This window comes from Trachinotus anak, unplaced genomic scaffold, assembly GCF_046630095.1.
Source record: "Trachinotus anak isolate AG129_WGS33_773 ecotype Australia unplaced genomic scaffold, CSIRO_AGI_Tana_v1 ptg000007l, whole genome shotgun sequence".
Classification (NCBI taxonomy): Eukaryota; Metazoa; Chordata; class Actinopteri; order Carangiformes; family Carangidae; genus Trachinotus; species Trachinotus anak.
The window spans coordinates 8,375,926-8,393,425 of NW_027273858.1; the positions used below are offsets into that span (position 1 = coordinate 8,375,926).

At 42.9% G+C, this 17,500-nt stretch overlaps 1 protein-coding gene across 1 annotated transcript in view; it reads left to right on the forward strand.

The window, feature by feature from the left end:
- Nucleotides 1-621: 621 nt before the first annotated feature.
- The window catches only part of ank3a (ankyrin 3a), a 93,845-nt gene continuing 76,966 nt past the window's right edge, over nt 622-17,500 (forward strand). Inside the window, exon 1 of the mRNA XM_071480258.1 lies at nt 622-1,080. Within this exon, the coding sequence (XP_071336359.1) occupies nt 958-1,080 (123 nt within the window). The 5' untranslated portion in view covers nt 622-957. The remainder of the gene's footprint in view (nt 1,081-17,500) is intronic.

Below are 17,500 nucleotides of genomic sequence, written 5' to 3' on the forward strand. Positions count from 1 at the left end.
GTAATGTGTGTCTGTATGTGTATGTGTGTGTGATAGTAGATAGGTGGGGGGTATTCTAACACACACACGCACACACACACACACACATACACACACTTACCCATTCTGCTGTTGCTCCATGCCACCATGTCCTTTCCTTTCCTTACCCTGTGCCTTTGCTTCATTCATGCACTCACATCCTCTCACACACAATTTATCCCTTTCTCACACTGTATCTCACACGTGTCCACAAACACACACACACAAACACACACACACACACACACACACACACACACACACACACAAACACACACACACATCTGCCTGGTGGAGCACCAGGTGAGGTAAAGCAGCAGAGAGAAAGAGAGAAAGAAACATTTAAGAGGACAGACCGAAACAGAGCGTGGTTTCCATGGTTACCATTCCCCTCGCACCCTCCCTCCACCTCCATTCTCTCTCTCTCTCTCTCTCTCTCTCTCTCTCTCTCTCTCCCTCTCTCTCTCCTCCCTCCCTCCACCTCTGTGCTGGTGGTGCTCGTGTCTCTTTTCTCTCCATCCGGTTTGTCCTCACCTCTCCTGGGCGCGCTCCTCTCACACTGCCAGTGGATGACACACGAGGAGGAGGAGGAGGAAGAGGAGACAAGGAGAAGCTGCTGTCTCTTCTCTCCCATCTTTCCATCACTTTAAAAGAAAAAAAGAGAATAAGAGAGAGTGAAAGAGCAGACCAGACCGGAGGAACAACCTAAAGAAAGGACATACAGGATATACATACATACGTAAAAGAAACCCTACTCTTCTCCATTCTCCTTTTCAAGGAGGGCATTTTTCTTCCCTTTCCCCCCCTTTCCTTTTCTACCCCGATTTTTTCCTCTGAGATCCCGGTTTTGTCAATCATAGCCCCTGAACTTCTCTGGGATTTCAGGTGAGGCACGCGTGTGTAGTGTGTGGTGCTTCTTCATTTTTTTTATTACCTATCATGGCTCACGCGGCCTCCCAATTGAAGAAGAATCGGGGGGAAGTGGATGTGAATGCAATAGAGGACGAGAAGGAGAAGCGGAGGAAGAGCAGGAGAGCAACGTCCCGGGAACAAAAGAGAAAGGTAACAGACGAGGGCTGGCTGGCTGGTGGCTTCATCTGCTCCGCTCCGCTACCATCATTGGAGCGTGACTGTGTGTGTGTGTGTGTGTGTGTGTGTGTGTGTGTGTGTGTGCGCATCTTCACATCTCAGCCCGACTACCTGGATCAACTGGGCTTGGAGGTTGCCTCCTCTCACATGCATACATTCATGTACATGCTGATATCTTATGTAGCACATAAATCAAAACACGTGCAGACTCTAGCCGTGCTGTCCATTTTTAAACAGCATCTCTAACCTTGTATACTAAATGTGTGCGCGTGGTGTAGGTGTGTTTATTGTCGGTGTGCACGTGCAGTTGTTTGCATTTGTTTGTGTGTGACTTTATACGCATGGTAATTTCACCTGATTGTGCGTGAAGATCTGAGCTCACAGTCTCTAGATGAGGTGAACGCTGCACGGATGGATGCACGGAGCGTTTTGTTTTACTGCCTCTGACTCTTTCAATCTTTCCTAATATTGTCTGTCTTTAGCAAAACTACGTCACGCAGGGCTTCCTTCAGTATCTGCACATCCTACCTTGTTTCTATGAGGTGGCCAATCGCTGCGATCATCCTCCGCAGAGTATCAGATGTCATTTAACCATGTTGTGGGATTTATTTCAAATAAGATGAGTGGTGGGATTTGTGAAGACTGCGAGGTCGTGTTTGTTTTAAGATGGCAAATAAGAACACATGTGGGACAAACACAGGCCAAGATGGAAAAAAAAAAAAACACCTCTCACTCTCTTTTCACTTGATCATCATACGTGTGTGAGTGCTTGGGTGGGTTTTTGTGGGTCCTGGCTTGTGTATGTCTGTGTGTCTGTGTGTGCGCTTGGATACACAGACAGCCATGTATAATGCATACACGACTGATTTATTGATGACAAAGCTTTTCATATGATGGAGAAGGAACTGAAATGCACGTGGGTCTCCCTCCTCTTCCTCCTCTCTTACATGTCAGCTCTTCACTTTGGGCAGACCAGTGGGAGAAACTCAATATGCAATATAAGAGGATATTTTAATAGGATGAGCAAGCAAATTAAAAGCTACAACTGGTGGAAAAACAAAGGTTTACATGTCGTCTATGCACAGTAATGTGTTAAAGTAATAATAACAGTTCTTCACTGTCTGAGGAGAGAGCATTCATTGCACTCTGCATACTGAATGTGAGGAGATTTGACCGTGAGAGATCTATTCAATAACAGTGACATTTACTCCACTTTGCGCCCATGGGTGCCTGGTTTTGAATTATGCTGCTGGCAATGTTATTTGACCTTAGCATAAACAAGAATCAAGCTATCATGGCCTAATCTTTTCTAAACTAAAAAAAGAAAAAGAAAAAGGTCCATAAGGTCAAGAGAATTTAGAGACCTACTTCTCTACACAGCGAAGTATGTTTTAAATCTATTACTTTTTCTTTGCTTGTGTGCACGTGTGTGTGAAACTATGTGTCTGAGATGTTGATCTGTATAGGAGGTTTGATAGCTCCAGAGGAAGGGAGCGGAGAGCAGAGGAGAGTGTTGTATTGACTGAAAGTGCACGCTGCCATCCATGAGTATAATAAGCTTTCTCTCTCCTGCCCTGCGTCCTTCCCTCTGTCCTCACACCAATCTACTCTTCCCTCCCTTCTCTGTCTTTCTGACTCTTTTTGTCCTTTTGTTTTTCTGGGTCTTCGTCTCCTCACTTTTCGGCTGATGTTTGCCTCATGCTCCTACCTTCTAATAATACACAGTCACAAAACACAGTTCAACACTGAAGTTCAATTGTTTGTCACTAGTTGTGTACATGAGGGATGTGGACTTCAGGCTCAACACACACCAAACACTCTCTTGTCTTCATTCTTGTGGTTTTATTTCCTGGCTGACCTTGGTCAAGTGCTGTTTACCCCTGCTGGTGGCCTTTCAACTTTTTCTCTTTGTCCACAGTACATGGAAACAGACACACACATGACAAAATAGCGACGGGTACACAAAGATGACATAAGAGATGAAAGGATATTTCAGTCACAGGCAGCAGCAAAGCGACAAACAACAACAAAAATTAAAGATTTACAGTAAGAAAACAAAAATTTGAAAGATTGTGTTAACTTGCACGAACAGTATTGAACTTCTTATTATTAAAACTCTGTGTTTTCAAATGCAATGGATCACAGGCCAAAGAATTACTGGAAAATCTCACATCATAAAGTTACATTGTGAGTTTGCCTTGATTTCTGCCTTGTTCCTGCTGTTGTAAACTGATATGGTTGTTTTGGTGCAAATTGTGCAACAAACTGCTTTGTGTCACTCCTTCCAGAGCTCTACAAACACTATATTTAGGCAAAGCAAGTACAAAACTGTTTGCAGAGAACACTTGTAAAAGCGGAGTGGTGTCCTCCCACTAGTGCTTTTTTTTTTTTTTCCATTAGTCACCAAAAAGGTAATGTATTTGTAAAATGCTGCAAAATATTCTGACAGTCATAGTCAAGTTAAGGTGCATCAACACCCTTCAGTAATGTGACTTTATTTTTTATTACTATATGATCAACAATCAGCATAAAGCTTTAGTTCTTCTACTGCATATTGTATATTGTGTATGGCAGATTCCAATCTCTGGAGTTTTGAGTATTATTGTTGTGACGATTTAACTTTTCTTTTTTTTTTTTTGTCACATGGAGCGCAAATATGTTGTTGGGGTTAATATCAGAATATAAAATAACACGCAGTCCACTGAAACATAGGCTGTGTCCAAAAACCTCCCTCATTCACATGTTCACTACTTTACAACTACACACAGTGAGCAGAAAATTGAGATCTTGGTCTCCTCATCCTTCACAGGTGTAGTCACACCGCAGTACTTTTCACATCTATAAGATGTCACGCATTGCATTATGGGATTGTTAGAAGAAAGTTGTGTACGTGCCATGGACATCACTTTGCTTGGTTCACTGTGGGAATCTTTGAGGGCACTACATGTGCACGGTGCGTGAATTTTAGACAATGGTGGAGGACAGACATAATGTACTGTATAGGGAGTGATGTTGGACACAGCCGGAGTAACTGACTATCAAAAGAGCTCAACAAAGTGCATGTGAAGAGTTTGACATGAGGCCTGCTGCTTTTATCAGATGTCACTTTGTTCAGTGTTGGCCTAATGGAGTCCAAGGTGTCTGGGGAGGAATCCCTGCTACAGATGCCTAACAACTTAGTGTAGTGTGTGTGTGTGTGTGTGTGTGTGTGTGTGTGTGTGTGAGTTCGTAGTATGTTTCATCAGGAAAGCAGCACAGAGGGAGATGAAGTTCCTACCTTTAGCTCCCTGGGAGGCGCAGGATGTTAGACTGAGAGGAGAGCACATCTCTTTGTATCTGCGTTTGTGTTTGACTGTTGTTGCACGTGTTAATGTTCCTGTGCCGAATGAGAGGTTGTGAGAAAAAGTCTGACAAGTGGAAACTCAGTAGCCCGTAGTGGTCATCTGAATGGGAAACCCCTGTTACACTGTTACATGAATTCTCCAAGCTGCTTTACTTCTAATGACATTATCTAGAGCTAGGGGCCCCCAATGGATTCCCTAAGAGAGAGAGAGCTGAGCAGGTTTCCTACCGCTGTGTCCCAGTTTTACACACCGTTCTGGTACACAGAATGTGCGTTGGTACAGTACCTATTGTTTCTCATAGGGCTTATGTGGGCCATGTGCTAGCTTTTCTACAGTCTAATCTGATAGTGTTTTATCTTCTAAGAAAATTCTGTGCCTGTTTGCCAGTTTTGTTGGACCTGTGTCTTAACCTGTGTGATAAGAACCTTACATTGGGAGTGCTTTTGCAAGATTCGATCCACTTCATTAAAGACCGCAAAGATCACTGGCACGTCCCGTTCATCGGAGGTAAATGTCATCATCATTCATCACCATCATCACTGTTCATTAGGAGGTCTGAATCCGGATCACGGTGGTGAATCTAAACCAAGACCTTGCAATGACTGCTGGAAGGCGAATGGCTGTGTTGAAATTGGATTTCAGCCCTGTGCTGCCTTCAGAGCAAGCCCATGGCAACAGTGGCAAGGCAAGAGTCTGCCTGGCCCTAAGAGGAAAAATAAACCATGGGGAAAAGAGTCATCAGGCATGAGGCAGGCATGAAAAGAGGCTACATAATATCATTGCGTATTTTAATAGGTTTGTCTCCTTTTTTTATTTATTTTCTCTCCTCCTCAATTTATTCTCTCATATTTCTCCACTCACTTTCTGGTATGGCTGAAACAAAGCCGGCACACATGTTGTTTCCCTCCTCCTTCCCCCCACCTCCTCCTTCACCACCTCCCCTCCCCAATAGCCCATAAAAGATGGAGGTTAATGAATTCAGCGCTCATGCGTGCCTCAGCTAATTGCATTGGCATTGGGAACTCCTCCCAGTATGACAAAATGTTTTCGCCATCAAGATGGCCACCAATTGGTCGGCTGGCGAGCGAGACCGCCAAGCTTCTGTTCACAGAAATAATGACAACTGATGTAGCGTATATCGTGTTCCTGTTACCTCAGTGGGAATTTGATGTATGAAATTTGAACCAAGAAGCTGTTGTCCAGCTTAAAGTAAAATGTCAAGGATTCACAATCCTTTTCATGAAATCATCCCCCACTTTGATACTAGTTATGGTCTGCATAGTTCCTGCACTGGCCATTCAATGTATTGACATTCACTGATTACCTCTCTATATGCCGGTGGTGGTGGACTCCACCATTTCCCTGTTGGATTCAGATTCCTACCTAAGCAAAAGGGAGTCACAGGAAAACAATGCAGCATGTGATCCACCATATTTTTATCTCATCAATATCAGCCTCACTGTTTACTGTTCACGCTCTTTACACCATATCAGAACTGTATTAAATGACATTTGATGCATTAAGGTGCTAAATAAATAATCTTTCCTTACTTATTTATAGTGAAAGCAAACACAATATATCCTATCCTATCCATTGTTTCACATTAAAAGCATGCCATTAGAGAAACATAAGGTTCCTTTTATTGTGAAGCAGAAACAGGAAATACAACGTGTTTGTGTTTGGTCATCAAAAAAAATATGATTGAAGTCCTTGTCTAATCAACTTCCACTTTTTCCATAAAGATTGTCATCTTTTGATTTATACCCAAATGTTTTGAGTAGCGGGTGTACTCTGGTCCACTGAACCGACTTGTGATTTTTTTTTCTTTTCTTTGTAACACTGATCAAATCTAACTCAGCTCTGAGATCTACACATCCAATCAGATATCTCTCAGATCCAAGAATAACACTTCCTCCACTCTTTGCCATATGGCTGTATCATATTATCCATTCACACACAAAATAAGTTCATCAGTCCACTTTTAATCCCCACTCTTGTATTTCACATGGCCAGAAACGTGCAGGTTCCTCCAATGTGCGACAAGCTCTACTGTATGCTGCCATTGTTCTAGATTAGCTTCAGTCTCTAAGGGGAAATGAGAGCGTGTAATAAGGATTGTTCTAATTATTGATCCACCACTTCGAGGGTCCTCACTGAGAGTACAGCTGGGGGATGGTTGTGTGTGTGTGTTTGTGGTGATGGGAATTCTTTTGGAGCATTCGTAACTGGAAACCAGTGCATGTGGAGATTTGTTTGTCCTACCACTGGAAAAAGAAATCCATGTTGTCTGTTCCTGTTGTGGTTTCTGGTCTGGCACATCTGACGGTTGTTTGCCTTTTTTTTCTTTCTTTTTTTGTGCATCAGGTGATTGAAGTTGTCTTCAACACTAAATTTTGACGTCCTCTGTCCAGTCACGTGGGCGCTGAATAAAGCGTGTGTACACTGAAGAGTCAGAGAGAGAAAAAGCGGTGAGAAGGAGGTACAGAGCTCGAATGAGAGAGGGGAAGATAAGGAGTAATAGATGGAGAGAGAAAGCGTGTGTGTGAAAGAGAAGAGAGAGTAGGAGATAAGGAGAAATGGAGAGAATTAGAGAGGCACCCAGAGAGAGAGGGAGAGAGGAGAAAAAGGAGAGAGCATGATCGTAAGCCTAAAGGTCATTTGAAGGTGAGTGGCGTCTTTCTTGCCGCTCTTCCAGTCCATGTGCACCCTCCCTCCTCTTCCTCTCTCCTGCTCTCTCTGAGCTGTTGCCTTACTGTTTGAGGGACTGCTTAATGTGATTTCACATTATAACATAAGAATTCACATTTCATACATGCTCCATTTAAATGGGGGATAAATGCCATACACACACAGTTGTTCACCACCTATCGACAAAAAGTACAGATGATACAGAAAATCTCCAAATATGGAGATACATGGTTTTCACTGGACAGGAATGACCTATGAAATTCATGTTATATGATACAAAATGACATTTCATATATGTCTGTGTATGAACCAATCACACGTGTCTGTACACTGTGAAGACTGCAAGAGGTGAAATGGTGTGTTTTACATGTGATGAGTTCACGTGTTAATTTGCAGGCTTGACTGGCATGTGCCGGCAGAATCAAAGCATCTAGGTCCAAAATGATTTGTCGATTAGTCAATCAACAGGGAAATAATCAACTATTTTGAGAATCAATAAATATTACAAAGGTTTCTCTTATTCCAGTGTGGAGGATACGAGCATTTGCTGCTATTTCTAGGTTTTTAACCGTGAAAGTCAGACAAAACAATATGATGGTATCACTGAAATTGTAATGGCCTTTTTTTTTTTTTTTACCGGTCTAACATTTTATAGATCAAGTGATTAATTGAGGGAATTATCAGCAGATTAATCAGTAATGAAAATAATAATTAGTTGCAGCCCTAATGTAAGCACAGACTGCACATACTGTAGCTTGCGGCTATGGGAGCAGAGAATACAATGCGCATGTAAATATGTAAACCAGTGCTTGTGGTGTGATTGTACTGCTATACAAATGAACTGTACGTTAATGAAACACAGTTCATGTGCTTCATTCATTTTGTTGGCATCAGATGAATGATTCTCCAATCCTGCTTGGTAACAGAGGGTTAAAAGTCTTCTCAGCAGGATATGGGACTGGATTTTGCAGTTTGCCTCCCTGGAAATATAAGTGGGGGCCATCAGATGTCCAATGAGGATGCAGCATTATGGTTCAAGTTTGATGCCAACACATCAAGCAGCCAAATGAGCAGATGATAAGATTCACTGGAGCAGATGTTGGAAAGAAGCACAAGTGTACCATAGACTTACCTCTCCATCATTCATCTCATTGAAACAGGACCAACTCACCTCTGATGCTCAGGGGTGAGACAGAAGAGGAGTTTAACGCAGCGAGTGCAGTTCACCATGAGATTATTCACACACAGTTACAGATACAGTAATGCTGCTTAATGATGTGATTACAGGGCTGGATGATATGTGGGGGGTGGGGGGGTGGGGGTGGGGGGTGGGGGGTGGGGGGGGGGGGGGACCACAGACAGAAGAGCAGGAAAGAGGAGGAGATAAGGGAGCACAGACTTGATGAAGCAAGGACAGAGGGAGAAAAAGAAAGGCCGAGGGGGAGCAGGTGTGGAGGAGATACATAAAGAAGAGAGGGACGCTCTGAAAACAGGGAACAAGAGAAAAGAGGCAGGAATGGGAAACTGGACGACGGGTGATGCTACAATTGGTGCTGCACTCAAACATGAATGCACAGAATCGGACAGTGAATGATTAGCTCTGCCTCTCTCTCACCTATTGTTACTATAATGCCTGATTGTGCTTTAGAGGAATAATGCTACTTATTGCTTCTGTCTTTTTTCTCCCTTTCCATCTAATGCATATGTCTGTCTTTAGGTCAGTCACAACTCACTGAAGCAGCAGTGTGCATGTGTGTGTGTGTGTGTGTGTGTGTGTGTGTGTGTGTGTGTGTGTGTGTGTGTGTGTGTGTGTGTGTGTGTGTGTGTGTGTGTGTGTGAGACGACACCCCCACTCCTACAACCTCACACTTATTAATCCCCTACTGTGCACCAATGCCAGACCTCTTCCATCAAGCTCTTAAACGCGCCAAATGGTGTGTCACGGGTGTGTATGTGTGTGTGTGTGTGTGTGTACATTTATGCATATATGGCAGGTGCTCCTCATACACTCACAGATAAAGCTTATCCTATTGAAATGGTGCTGTCTTGCTGCCTCTCTCTCACACACACACACACAGACACACCCCACTCTGTTGACCCTTGGGACTCACGCCTGTACGGCTTGATAATTACTTTCTTTTGCTCGCCTCCACCTCCACCACCACGCCGTCTCCCTGTCCTCCACTTAACCACCTGCCACGCCACCATCACGTGCAGTGATAACTAGAATCAGGCGGTCATCAATTTTGTCGTCTGGCTCCATTTAGTGGCTTCAAAGTCCTAGCACAGTGCGGAAAGCAAAAGAGACAACAATGAAAACACCCAGATTTGCTCAACAGTCCACATTTACAAGCAATATTTGCTTCATATCACGTCTCAGACTGTGTATTCGTTATCTCTGTCAACAGCTGCGGGTTCGTCACCTAGTGTTCTCACATTTTCTCTCCCAGAAAAAGCCTCTGTCCCTGGGCAAGGGCAGGATGGTGTGGTCCTGGCCTTGTGGCAGCCCCACCACGCAGGCTGGAGCTCAGAGGCTCAGGAGCTGAGGAAATGGGCTGTGTTAGGACAGATCGATGGTAATCACACCTCTTCACAGTTAGCTCTCCCGCACGGGGGGAGGGAGAGGAAAGGACGGAGGGAGGGAGGGAGAGTGAAAGAGGGTGCATGTGGAGGAGGCGTCAGCGGGGGCAGGGGGGGGTGTATTCAGGGCTCCCTTGGGAAAAAAAAGCCTAGATTCAGTAGTAGAGAAGAAAATATTCACCCTCCCCCCTCCCCTCCATCCCATCTATCAATCCCAACTCCCAAACATGAATGCCCCCCTCTGTCTGAACATGCTGATTGTGCTGGGAAATTGTTTTCACTTCACACGTCCAGACCTTCTCCATCGTTCCAGCCTTGCCTCTCTCCTTTTCCTGTGTTTTCACTGTAGAGGATTAAGCTGTTATGGTCCTTGTGCGCTGCATTTCTTGTGTGCTCTTACCCTCCGAAGCACAATAAACCTCTTGCGATGTCCAGCTAATAGACTCAGCTACAACACTGGCTCTTAATACCACTTTGTCACAACATATAGAGTGAATTTCTGCTTTTGGCCCTTAGGGGAAGACGCCATTGCACCTTAAAGGAGGTAATTTAGTGTGAAAAGGTTGCAGTCTTAATTGTATTGTAATCTTAGCATGGAAATTCAGCATTTTCACAGAGTGTGCGTGGCCTCAGGTGTACTGTGCAGTATAGTGGGAGGTAAAACAAGAAGTGAAATGATATCTTTTGTCATCTGCTGGCCAGTAGTGTACAACTTTAAAGCAAGCCTTTGCAGAATGCTGTAATCCAGTATAATGCCGACTGATGGGGAAAGGTTGATTGTAGCTCCGAGGTAGGATTGGTATTCTTTTACTCAGATGAGTACGTGTCAGATCACTGGATAAATAGACCTTTAGACAGTAGAGCATTACAATCAGAAACACAGACACACACACACACACACACACACACCAGAGCTGGCTGCATTTCTTGTGTTTTATTAACAGTTGTGTGAACAGCCAGAATAGTGGCAAAGCATTCTGTCTACTTATCATTTGATACTGAATTATTCACAAGCAGCTTTGCCAAACATGTTTTGCACTTTGTTATCAGAACACACACAGCATATTGTGGGATGGAAGTGTATTTTATCATCCCCATGAAGACTCTCCTTACTGAAAGATGACTGGAGCAGCAGAAAATTATAAATGATAACACAGCCTGGTTTACCATAGACTTACAGTAAGAAAGGTCACAGAGGATCCCTGCCATGGTTTGAATAAATAACTGTATCAAATTGTACTATGTCTGAAATTCAAGTATGAGGCAGAGAAGAGAGAAAAGTGGTGATTTATGTCACACCTGTATTTGTGCTCCTCCCAAATGCCGTCAATTTCGAACCCAGAGACTGGTGAGTTTTCTTCCTCTGTGCTCTCTTCTTCTTTCTCTTTCTTGTTGAGACTAATCAATCCCTGGCCAGGAGTTGTTATAAAATAGGTTTGGGTTTGCTCTGTCCTCTGATCCAAAAACATAGTTTGCATTATTGTGGTACTGAGAGTGTTTTTTTTAAATGTGACCTTTGATTTAAAAAAACAAACAAACAAAAAAAAAGAAGCAGGGCTTATGTTTGATCCCAGTCTGTTTATTCATAATAAGAAAATAGTAAAACAAATGTTAGTTTTAAGGACACAAATCAATGTGGGTTTACATCTAAGGTTGGCTTGAACACTGCTACATTACTGTAGGCGTTGGAATTATCAAAGACTATTCTTGGCAAATTTTCATCTTTGGCTGTTCATTGAACCAGGTTCACAGATCTCAGCTTTTTAAAGGGCCTTTGAAACTTTTTCTTTTTTGTATGAAGACCTCAATAACATTTGTATTACCATAAAGGATTGGTGCTGTGAGGTGAATTGTCTGTACATGTTGTGATATGAGTTTACCCTCAGGGCAGAACAGGAATTCAGGATTGATGCTGTGCTCTGGCTCTAGGTGCCCTCTGAACCCACTGCTCCTGCCGGAAATCCATCACTAATACAGTACAGCAAGGACAAAAACACAGGAGGAGAGGAGAGGAGAGGAGAGGAGAGGAGAGGAGAGGAGAGGAGTAATGTGTTGTGAGGTGTAAGAAGAGAAAAGCAGGAATAAGACTAATTCAGTATGAGAAGGGAAACAGGTGAAACAATCAAGTCGATTGAGAGATTGATTGATCACCAGAAAATTTGGCTTCGGCCTCTCCATTGTGAGGACTTGATGTTTTAATTATTACAAACTGAATATCTTTGTACTTTTAACAGTGGGAGAAAACATATGAAGAAGTTAAGTTCATTAGGAAAATGCAATATTTTTTTATCATTGTTTGACAATTTATAAACCTATTGATTTACTAATCAAGTAAATAATCAGTAAACCTATTGGTAATGACAATAATAGTTATTTTTTCAGAGGGAAATTTCCCATGCTCTGAATGTAATGTTTCTTAAATGAAGAAAGATCTGTCACCAGTGAAATGCAATAAGTTGTTAAACATCAAGAAAGAAAGATCACTGTTGACGGTGAAACTTAATCTTTGCTGGATCAGTTTTCACCTCACACAGTCATTTCATTACCAGCAACATTAGGCCACTCATAACTGAGTCATGGTTATGTCTCTTATTCCCTGTGTGATTTACAATTTTTCTGCACCGTCCCCAAACAGATAGCCAACAAATTATCTTCAGCATCGTCCCTTCTTCCTCTTCCAGTGCTTCCTTCCCCTCCATTTGGTTACAGCCACTTTCACAAACACCCATCATGTTGAAAATAGAACAGCCCTACAGCAACTTCTAGCCAGCTGTCGATGATGTGTATTGCCATGTTGACAATCTCGCACTGGATATTTTTGGTTTCCTTTCTTGCTCTTGTTTTGAAGGCAGCTCGGCTCGCAGATATCATCATGTATCTATAGTAGTAGTATGATCCCACCCGTCCATTCCCTACCTGGAGGGAAGTGAGTAATAATACCAAGAGCTGCAACATTACTGGTAGTCTGCTGGTTGTCACTTTGTGTCCATCTTAGAACAAACATGCACTCCAAGAGTCTAAAATCCTTTATTAGGGTATTTATATTTTGAGGGGAAACACAATTTTATCGGCACCTTTTGTAAAGTATAATTTTAACTCTCTGTCATCATGCTGGTATTGCAGTTGTGCTGAAGCAATTAGTTGATGAATTTATTAGTGCTTTGAGAGAAAATCAATCACCAACATCCGTGAAAATTGATTAATTGTTGAAATCACTTATTCATTTGCTGGTTCCGGCTTCCAGCTGTGAACGTTTGCTACTTTTTATTTTGTTGAAAATTGAGCTCAGTATTGGCCAGATGTGAAGGATCCACTCTGAATATATTTTTTTCATCACTGTCATGATAAAATGCCACTGCTGCAGTTTTGAGTACCACAGCTATTCCTAGTGCATAATATTGTGTGTATGTGTGTAGGACAGCTGTTCTGTGTTTGTTTATTATGTTGAAATTTGGGAGAAGAGAGCAGTTGGATCAGACTGCCATTCAGTACCTGTAGTAGCCTGAGTTTAGATACTGGAGTTGGTATTGGAAGAAAAAAAGTTAGAGTGGTACATCCAGCCTTAGTTGGTTGGACAAAGCAAGGGATCTGAAAATGGTAACCTGGGCTCCGGTGATTAGCACTTATTATCATTTTCTGGGATTTTTATAGATGAAACAAATTGATTAATCAACAAATAATCAACAGATTAATCAATATTGAAAGTTACCATTAGTTTTAGCGCTGTATCCTACAATACAGAGCTACGACTGCATCCTACAGTAAGAAATTGTACAATGCAGTATTAAACGGTGGACTCTACATCGTCCTCTGAAGTTCTGTCTAATTGCACTCGTTGCAAACTGTCAGCTTGAAGGCTTGATCTGATGCACCGAGACACAGCAATATGAGTCAGATTGTTGTTAGTGTTGCTGCTGACTAGGTTGATGTCACCGTGTGTGTGTGTGTGTGTGTGTGTGTGTGTCTGTGCACCTGGGTGTGTGTGCGTTGCTGAATGGGATGCTGTCAGCTGTTTGTCAGCCATCTTGACACCCACAGTGCACTTTTAACTTTTCTGGGACCTTCGCTCCTGACAGCCAAATGGCCGCTCCAGCCCCGGACACACGAACGAGCACACACAAGTTGCTGAAGTGTCCAATTAGAAGAAGTGTTGGAACTAAGCAGAAATGACACAGAGTGGACGGCAACAGAAAAAAAAAAAGCTGAGCTTGTCCAGGCTCTCACACGGTCAGCGTGACTTTACTATCATAAAAATCCTTTAGAATTTGTTGATATCTGTGTGGCTGAAAATTGATTTGAAGGCCTTTAAGATCATATTGATAAGTCTGTCATAAGTCTGACTGTGATGTGTTGGCAGAATTTAGATTCAACAGTTTAATTCAATGTCAACATGATTCCAGTACAGTTATGAGTTAGACACACACCATCTTACTGGTGCAGCGAGGGGCTATGGCACAAATGGCTGCTTGAATGTGTGGGGGGTGGAGATGTGTGTGTGTGTGTTTTTTGTTTGTATGAATATGTGTCTATTTTGTGTGCATATATACAGTGTATGTGTGTCCCCCACATGCATGTGTCCGTGCTTGAATCTTTATTGCTATACCTTTCTGAACGTGTATATAGGACACACTTCAAGGTGAGCTGAGTGTGGGGGTGGAGGCTATACAAACGCGCCTTGATCATTTGTGTTGTTGCTGACACCGTCATAGCCTTCAAGCGTCTTTATAGGAACACATACCACCCTTAATCTGCTATTCAAATGTATGTTTCTTCTTCTAGCGTGGGAACATACATGCATGTCGACAGCAATTTTACCACAAACATGTCACCTACTGAAATCATCAGTTCACAATTTGTTGATGACAGGTTTTCCCAGGACATCTCTGCTGGCCAGGGTTGAGTATGAAGGACAACAAAGTAGAAACGCTCAAGTACAAAGAAAAGATGAGATGAGAATGAGCAAGAGGTAAAATGAAGTCTGGCCGATCAGAATCCATCTGAAGAGAGCAGATACACAACAATGATGCTGAGCCGCAGAGAGCAGAGCACTCTATTTGTTTCAGTTTCTGTGTGTGTGTGTGTGTGTGTGTTTAGGAGAGGGAGTGTGTGTGTGCTGCTCTGTTGGCTGCTATAGCCAAGCTAACTGACTGTACCTATCAGTCAAGGTTGTGTCTTATTATAGGTCATTAGTCTCTCTGCTCAGCTGCGACCTTGACGCTAGCTGCTGGAGCATGCATATGTACCATAGTAGGCAAAATGAGTGTGTGTGTGTGTGTGTGTGTGTGTGTGTGTGTGTGTCTGTGTGTGCACCTAGGCTCCTTTGTACACTAACTCTACTGCACTGTACAAAATATCTGTTGAAGACTGCTTACTGTATGTATAGGTGTTGTTCTTTAAGTGTGTGTGAGAGCACACGTGGCTGCAGCCTTGATGAGCAGTCAGCCCCGGCTGAGTGTGATGGATGGATGGACATGGGGGGTCAGAGCGGGTCAGCCGACACACCCTCATACAGAGGGGCGGGGAAGGCTCACAAGGATGTCAGTCACAGATTTTAGTGCTACAGGACTAACGCTGGTCTAAAGTAAAAGTGCTGCCACCCACGATAAAAAATTGTCTGTCTTGCAGGACAATAGGCTGAGTCCCAACTGCCAGCAGTCATCTACTGCTTGTTGCATTTTACCTACTCTGACAGTTGCACTGTGAAATGCAAACCACAGTATATCATCAAGTTCTCACCCAGATATGTGACTTATTGTGTGTGTGATGCATTAAAGGAAGAGATGAACACTGAGTCTTTGCTGGTTGCCGAGAAAAAGTCTGGCACACAACACTTCATAAGACCACAGCGTGTCATTTTTTATTCTCCGGTTTTTGTGCAGATGAAAACAAAGAAGATATAAGGTTTTAATCAGTGAGCATTGCAGATGCAGGTAGGGGGAGTTTCCTACCTTTGAACACAACAAGGCTGGCTGTTGCTCCCTGCTTTGTGCTTAACCTGAGCAACTGCTGGCAGAGGCTTCATAAGTTGGTACAAACATACAAGTGGTATCAGTTTCTTATCTAATTCTCAGCAAGAAAAAAGCAAGTATATTTCAAAAAATAATGTTGTACTATTACAGCTACAACACATTTGAGTGCACTGAGAGACCCAGATTATACCAGTGTAGTAGTTTGTCATTATATTGAACCACAGCTTGTTTTTGTTGGATATTGTGCAGCTTGATTTGACTTTTAGATCTTTTAGATTATTCACCGATTTTACAGAGGATGCTCTTAACCCTCTGAAAGCTCTGAAATACTGCCGCCTTGTAGTTGTGATTTTCACACTGTGCACCGTGAACTGCACATATCAGAGTGGCCAATAACTGATTTAACAGAGTGCATTTTGGAAGAGTCCTACTAATCATCATTTATCCAGTTCTGTTTGACAGCTTGCATCCACTAAATGAATTGCTGTACTTTACACTTATGTATCTGTGCGGCATGGGTCTAGGAACAAGCAAATGTTGACTTGCACAATGCTCAAACTGTTTCACAAAATATCCATCCTCCTGTGATTTAAGTGAGCTTTCATGCCCAGCAGTGTAAAGCCACGTCCAGGTTACTGTATTACTGTATACCAGTGGTATGTATCACATTCATATTGCGGTGTCCCGCAGAAAGAAAATAGCAACCAAAATCTACCCAGAGAGGAGAAGAAGGAGAGAGACATTCAGGATCATCCTGTACCCCTCCCTCTATTGATTTCCGTGTCCCATGTCCTGTGCTAAACACAGCACAATTGATAGAGAGACACTGCTCAGAAGCATAGCCTGCGTTATAAAGGGAGGTCGCAACAGAGAAAGCTTTGTTATTCTCCTTTTTCCTTTTAGAAAGTGACATGATGTGAACTTCGGGGCCATTCCACCTAAAGCGTAATGATTAGGACTGTTGCACTGACATCTGCTGGTGTTATTAACCTAAATGAGATGCTCTAAGCCGACAGACTTAATGATCATTCCACTACTCTGTCCCCTTAAATATGTTGAAATCCTTCTTCAGGCCATGCTTGACCCATCTGGCCAGTTAAACTCTCATGACCTCAGGGACTAATGTTGGTCATGGCATTATCATTGCTATAAAGGCACTGATACTCTGTGGAGTTTGTGCTTTTGTCCCACCTGTCAAAATGCAGTTTTGTTATTAAAAAATCCTGCAGCTGTAGTGGTTGGTCTTTCGGTATATTGAGCATGTCATAGCAATGACACACAGGTGAATTTCTTTACTCTCAACACTCTCATTGCCTGTCTTGTTGCCATGTTTGGGGAGCACTGCTATTATGGATTCGGGCCTCCCCATTCAACAGCCTATTACTCTGTGTTGCCTGAGGGGCAGCTGGCTGTTTCAGCATCTAATAGCCTTCTGTTTGCCAAGCAGAAATGCCAGGATCTGAACGACCATTACTCCAGTATAGGAGGCTGTAATGTGTAATAACCTGTGTATTAGTGAAAGAGGATACACAGATTTAGGAAGTATAAATGAAAGATCAGCAGTTTTATTACCAGGATGTTGGAGACTGGATAAATGGCATGTAAATCCCTTTTCACTCCCATACTTCCTCACAATACTTCACTTCTCTCTCCTCTTTCATCCTCGCGTCTCCTCCTCCCTCAGACATCCACCATGTGTGGATGGAGCATTTGGTCCTATTGGCCTCGTGTCAGAGGGTGATCATGCAGGATTAGAATATCGCCCCCCCCCTAATTTTAACATGTTTACGGAGCCATCCGTGTGCCTGTGTG